General features: G+C 33.4%; 1 protein-coding gene across 1 annotated transcript in view; it reads right to left on the bottom strand.

The window, feature by feature from the left end:
• Positions 1–2,764: 2,764 nt before the first annotated feature.
• LOC128193030 (dachshund homolog 1-like) overlaps positions 2,765–6,603 on the bottom strand; it is a 34,389-nt gene continuing 30,550 nt past the window's right edge. The window contains exons 7-10 of the mRNA XM_052866199.1: positions 4,379–4,462; positions 4,122–4,268; positions 3,888–3,950; positions 2,765–3,777 (exon numbers count right to left, since the gene is read on the bottom strand). Of these exons, the coding sequence (XP_052722159.1) occupies positions 3,668–3,777; positions 3,888–3,950; positions 4,122–4,268; positions 4,379–4,462 (404 nt within the window). The 3' untranslated portion in view covers positions 2,765–3,667. The remainder of the gene's footprint in view (positions 3,778–3,887; positions 3,951–4,121; positions 4,269–4,378; positions 4,463–6,603) is intronic.

Here is a 6,603-nt window from a genome sequence, read left to right as displayed (position 1 = left end):
ATAACGACCTCATGTTCTTCGCTCTTGGTTTATTGTAGTTAACTTTTTTTCCTGGAAAATTTCCCTTTAATTGAAATAAAATTTGATCAGTGAATGCAAACGGCCCATTACTAAAGAAATCAAGTTATTAAATGGAATATATTTCTTTTGTTTTCGTTTTTTATGACCATTTTAGTATACAATTACTGAGGAAATGTATATTTTTTCTCTTGAATTTTAAGACCAATGACGCAAAAGATTTGCTCTTAAAACTAATTTGTCCTTTAAGAAAAGTTTTCAAAAGTATTCCATTTAATTAGGTATTCTCAAATTTAGCCATTTGGAAATTAATTATTCAACATGCAAAATAGAAAGTTTAATTTAAAAAAATGTAAACAAAAGGATAATAGTGACAAAAATCAAGGCATGGCAATTGTTTTTAGTGATTAAAATACAAGAACAACTATTTTATTTTTGTATATTTGCATGTGGAGGTTCAAAGAAAAAACCCGGGTCTAGAAACTGAAAGTGACGTGTCTTCAATAGCTATAGTCTGGTTCCCGATGCCTTCTGAAATGCAGAGCTCCTCAAAAGCCCCTAATTATGAATGGGAAGAAATATGTAATCATAAAATGTGTAAAAACTCAGAACAGATCAAGATCAAACCCGAATTACCGGTATGTCAATTTGAATCATAAGTGGTTTAAACTTATGGTGTGTCGATGGTGTTTTCTGTGAAAAGACACTCATTACTATATAAATACATCAATTAGAATTGCTTTGGACGAACAATATTGTTAAGTAGGTATCAATGGATTCTCCACCCATGGGGAAATTTTGTGATATCATAAATTTGTCCAAAATTGAAGAAAAATCAATCAATCAATTCTAAAAACTGTTTAAACTTTTCAAAACGGGGTACTAATTTGTTTTGTGTTGTTTATCGTTAACGTATGAAACAATGACACGAGAATACATTGCGATTTCAAATTCTACGTTTTACATCTTGTTAACATATTCAATATCGCTGCAATAGCGCAGTTGACAATGCTGTATACGGCGCTTTTCCACGCCATCACGCTATGTCGCGTTACATCTCTTGTGTCCTCGTCGATGCTTGTCGCGCGTCGCAAGTGCTTGTATTCTCTCTTCAACCAGTCACTGCGCATGTTAATGGTGATTGATGCCATCTTTTATAGTACACTGCATACAGACTATATCGATATTTTTCAATTCCGCTACCAATCAGCGAGTTTCTCTCTACTTTTGCAACTTGTGCAGTATCCAATGAATTAGATGTACAGTATCTGGATTTTACTCTGATTAGCTATAGTTTTTCAAGAAGCATATATATGTTCCATGTCTATTTTTTTCTGGCAACATGTCAGTGGAACAATCGCTTTAATGTATAAATCATGCGTAATTAAGATTATTATTAACACCTATGTTTTTTTTCCTCCAGATGATTTACTTAGTGGTATGGTCAATAAGCAACTGTTTTTCATGGGTCACTTATATTTTAACAAATTCCAACAAATTTTAATAACATTTTTACGAATCGTTCGTATCCATATGTTCTAAATGTATCATTAATCACTTATCAACTGAGAAATAGATAACCATGTCAAGAAGTTCACCGGAATACGAACTCGGTTGATCACGTGATATTGTGAAGCCTGCATTTACATATCTTGCATATATTTTGACATAATTCTTTTCTCTCGTAAATTCTTAGTGAGAGGAAAAATCCCAGTGTATTTGAATGATAAAGAAAATAAGATCTTCTATGCCGTCTTATGTTAACAGGAACGTATATACGTCCCTGATGTTAAGCGACTATAGTAAATCGGCAGGATGCATTTCGGCAAAGTGTGGATCTAGTACATTTTTCCGTGGGAAGTAGAGGCGTAATCACCACCCACAAAAAAAATAATAATAAAAATCCCGTCTTAAACTATTACGGTAGAAAAGAAAAATAAATACCCCAAAATCAAACTACATATATCCGACAACGGAAACCGTAATTTGTGACAAGTAGTCTAGTAGAACTATATCTGTATACTAGTATCTTCTTATCAACTTTCGAAAAGGGGTTCAATTTGTGAAATTCAATGCTTTTCCATAGAAATTTAGTACGTAAACTCTATCCTCTTTACGATCTATATCCGTAATGCAATTGCGGCTATAATTCTTGTTAATAACTTCCATACCATAAATTGCTCTTTTCTTCCCTCTTATCAATTCAATGTTAGTTATCTGTACATCAATATGACCAAATATTCAGTTTATTTTAAATAAATTCATTAAAGTATTCTATACATTGAAAAAGACATTAGTAAAAAAAATTACATGCACGTATATCATATAAAGCAAACAGGCAAAAGGATAAATGCAGTTGAAGAAATATGCAATATTCTGGCCGGCTGAATTTCACAGCCGTTTCAATGATACTCCGTGTATTGACTTAATTGCCGATAAAACGGTCATTTTCAAAACTTTTCATCAATATAAGTAAAATAGATACCAACAATTTAGTACTATTTCAGTTTTGTTTCATATTCTAAATCGCAATTATAGGCAAAGCAAATGTGAATTTTCTGCTTCCTTCTTTGTTTACATATGATTGCTGATTTTGCAATGCATAGTGTTTAAAAGAATAATTATATATGCTGCGCATTTCTTTACCGCAATTATCCTTTTCGTACTTTTAGTACTTTGATTTTCCAGTAAGACTGCAAGTAAAACAGAATTAAAGTGCCTTAAGATAACGAGAAAAAAAACAAGACTGGTTTATAATTTCCTTTTAATGTTTTTTTGTTGCTGACAGAATGAGGAATGTCATCATCATATATTCAGTTACACGTGACTATGTTACAAAATTCAAACAAACAATGGACTCTTTCCGGATTGATTGCGGCTTGTACTATATACACGATACCATCAATGAATGTAGCACCTAAAACAACTAAACACAATAGGACATATATTGCACTGTCTTCTCACATATGACAACAACGGATACTCTGAAAATAATTGATCAGGCTAGGATAAAACAATCGGTACTTTTCACACTCATGATTACAGTCCAAAACAGACCTTTGAACAATTTTTTGTATTTTTTTGTGGTCGAATATAGCCATAAATCCAAAGCAAACTAAGCACCATTACATTATAACCCAACAATGAAATCAAACAAATTTCCTTTGTAAAACTTCTAAAAGACAAGGGAACAAAAAACCCATCCGTACAGAAGAACTCATTAACATTAATGTATTAAAGCACAAGTTATTGTAATGTCATATAAACTAATGTGTTCAAGTACATCAAAAAATCTTATATACAACAAATAGAGAAACAATGAACTAATCTAGATTTTTACAAATTTTCATACATGGCATGGACAAGCTTGAAATTGGCTAAACAGAACAGATCTACTTGGCTAGCTCTCTAACAAAAAAACACAAGCAAAACTCTCCTGTGGCTTTTGATTGCTCGGTAGATGATGCTTAAATAAATCGGTCCTTGGCATGGAGGTGAGTATTAGAGGCCTTCCCAATCTACAACATTGTCTATTGTCTGTGTTATGCTGTTTGAGAACAACTAAATGCTGGGGAACCTACAGGGGTCCTCTCCATTTAAAAAGGTGGTGTACTTGTACAGTTCGACTGTTGTCGACCAGGGGCCCCCTCTACTGAACCTCTCCCTTGAGGGGCGTCATGTAGGGAAATCGTGTGTTGTTGTTGTTGTTGTGATTGATGAAATTCTCAAAAAGGTGACTTGGTCTTTCCTGTGGAACATCTGAAAAGTTAAATTACATAATATAAAATTCCAGAGTTAATTGTTTGGGAATGCAATACTATAAGCAACCTGAAACCCATTGTCAATCTAATTTAATCATGGAATTTTACCTGAAGATCTCCTTTCTGACTCAGAATTGTTCTCTTTCTCTGTCTCTTTTTCATTTGGTGTATCTAAAATAAAACCAAAGAAAGATTAACTAAACATCATTTCACCAAAAACTGGTACTTACTTAATCACAGATTGCCACTTGAAGTGACTTAAGTCTAAGACACCTTCATGATCCTGGGGCCAGTCCTGCAATGAAATAACATACTAAGACACTGGACTGGAGTTATACTCACCAGGGGTGTGTTTGTCAGACTCTTGGCTGGTGACGCTGGCTGCATCGTTGATGATATTTTTGCTTTCTTCGATCTGAGTGCCACCCATTTGTTCCTGAAGTCTTCGACGTGCACGCTTCTCTTTCTTAATTCGTCGTAATAAAAGAGCTGCAAAACCAAACAAAATATACATAGTCTGAGCAATCTAAATTTTGTCAATTGTTACCCTAAATGGTACAATAATTTGTATTGTTTCGAGTTATGTTGAAGATACCTACCTTTGTTTTTCTGTTCTTCTGAGAGCTGCTTCTCAAGACCTTCTCTCATTTCTTTCTCCCTGAGTAATTCCATTTTAAGCTCAGCTGAAGAAGTAAAAAACAATACATCATAGGTTGCTGGCATTTGTTTGGCAGAATCTCTGTCACATCCATCAAAACCATGAGCTTTGCTTACACAGAACAAATTACCAATACTTCACAATCATAATGCTCTTTGCATGTACTTTAATATCAACATGATTAGACTATTTGAACTGATAATTAAACAGGCAATTTTTTTTTGTTTTAAATAGGAAATAGGTTTGTATTGACTGTGTGCTATGATCAATGTAAATGATATTTTTCAATCCCCTAAAAAACACTTCAAAATACCCTTTTCACATTTTTTTCCCCAGACCTCTACATTTTCCAAAAGTGGACATTTCTTTTAAAAGAGGAAAAAAGACTATTTCCTATCAGACAGTGAATGATGGAGAGAGGGATTTAAGGGTGTAATACTTTACAGATCCTTCTATCAATCAAGTCATTAGAAAACAGATTCCTCCTGAAGGAGCCTAGAATGGTAATGGTAAACTTATTACAAATGATAGGTTGGGGATCCAAGTCGCACTGAATATGATAAATTACATGTATCATCCTCCGCGCCAATATCACAAACGTATTGAATTTTTGTTTTAATTAAAAATGGGAGACGGCAAGGACAATAAAAGTTCGGCTACAGGTACCATATTGAATTTTATACTCATTGTGTTAATTAAATGTTGATTTAGAGTTTGTTCATTTAGAAACTAAAGCCCATAAATATCCAGCGATGTAAGAAACCGTGCGGAAACGTATAGTAAAATTAAAACAAAAAGGAGCCATATTGTGTTGGATAATTATTATTCATAAGACAAGAGTTCTACAGACTATGATTATTTGTAATGCTTCCGAGTGTACCAAACATTCGGCTTTAATGGAGAACCGTCACCGTTACTATTAATTACAGATAAATCATGTGATCCAAATCGCAGACGAGAAAAAAACTGACAGACTCATTCCAAATAATGGATCATTTAATAATGTCCATTTCCATATATCATGTTTTTACTTAAATTATTTGTCCAATCTGATATATGAAACTATTGCTGTAGGACAATATCCCAGCATTAGACATATGGAATGGAATCTCTTTTTGTCATTCATAGAGTCATTTCGGGACTCACCACTGACAACAACTTGAACAATGGTTTATCAAATGCCCGATGGAGAGTCCGATTGTGGGTTTGAAACTGATCACATCACTTGATATGTACCTTAGATTATTAGAGCAAAACTCCCATTTTCACTAATTAATAAAATGTAATAATAACAAGAGACGTATAACTCATCAGATTACTTCTGCAGATGACAAAAGATTTGTAGTGATAATGCAAACATTATTAAAATTAATCTGCAAATCTTTAATCTCTCTGATGATGTAACTATCATTATATTTTCTCAAAAAACCACTAATCCTAATCAGTTGTTTCCAAAAATGAGAAATGGTTTTCTTGTTTTAGGATAGGATCAAATCTTCTCCCATTTCAAGGTATCATTTGATGTTTCTGATTCAATATAATGACAAAAATAATTGAAAACAAAATTCATTGATATGAATTGCTGGAAGACTTGTCCCACAAGTCCTTGGGGTTTGGTTAATTTCCTGCTTAACCAATTAAAATGCTAGGATTTCATTTTTGTTTTCATCGTCTATCACAAATTGACAAGCACAAAATGAACATTTCTTGCTGCCGCTTTGCTCGTGCACTGATGTGACCAAAGGGATAATCGTATCACAGCCATCAATGCGCTGTCCCCCTGGAACTGCTGCAATGCTGTTTTTATCACAATCAATGCGATATTATCCATTTAACAAAACAACGGCTATCTGGTATTCTACATCATTTTACCATAAACTAAGTATTCTCACTTTATTTCTTTCATAATTCACAAAGCAGAGGGACCGCAACTATTTACAAAGCTATTTATATATCTGCATTTGTTGGTTTTTTTATCCAGATTGCCACAGAAGCTTCTCTGTTAAAAACCTGACATGGAGATTTCTTTAACAGCAAGAATATCTTTACATTTTGATGCTTTAAAAAGGTGGGAAAAAATAGCTGTAATATATTGTAAACAATCTTTCTCATTTGTATAATGTGTCAATATGTGATCAACTCCTCAGCGCGTGCATATTAAAGAAT

Source organism: Crassostrea angulata, chromosome 7, assembly GCF_025612915.1.
Source record: "Crassostrea angulata isolate pt1a10 chromosome 7, ASM2561291v2, whole genome shotgun sequence".
NCBI classification, from domain to species: domain Eukaryota; kingdom Metazoa; phylum Mollusca; class Bivalvia; order Ostreida; family Ostreidae; genus Magallana; species Magallana angulata.
This window is presented reverse-complemented; position numbering and strand designations above follow the sequence as displayed.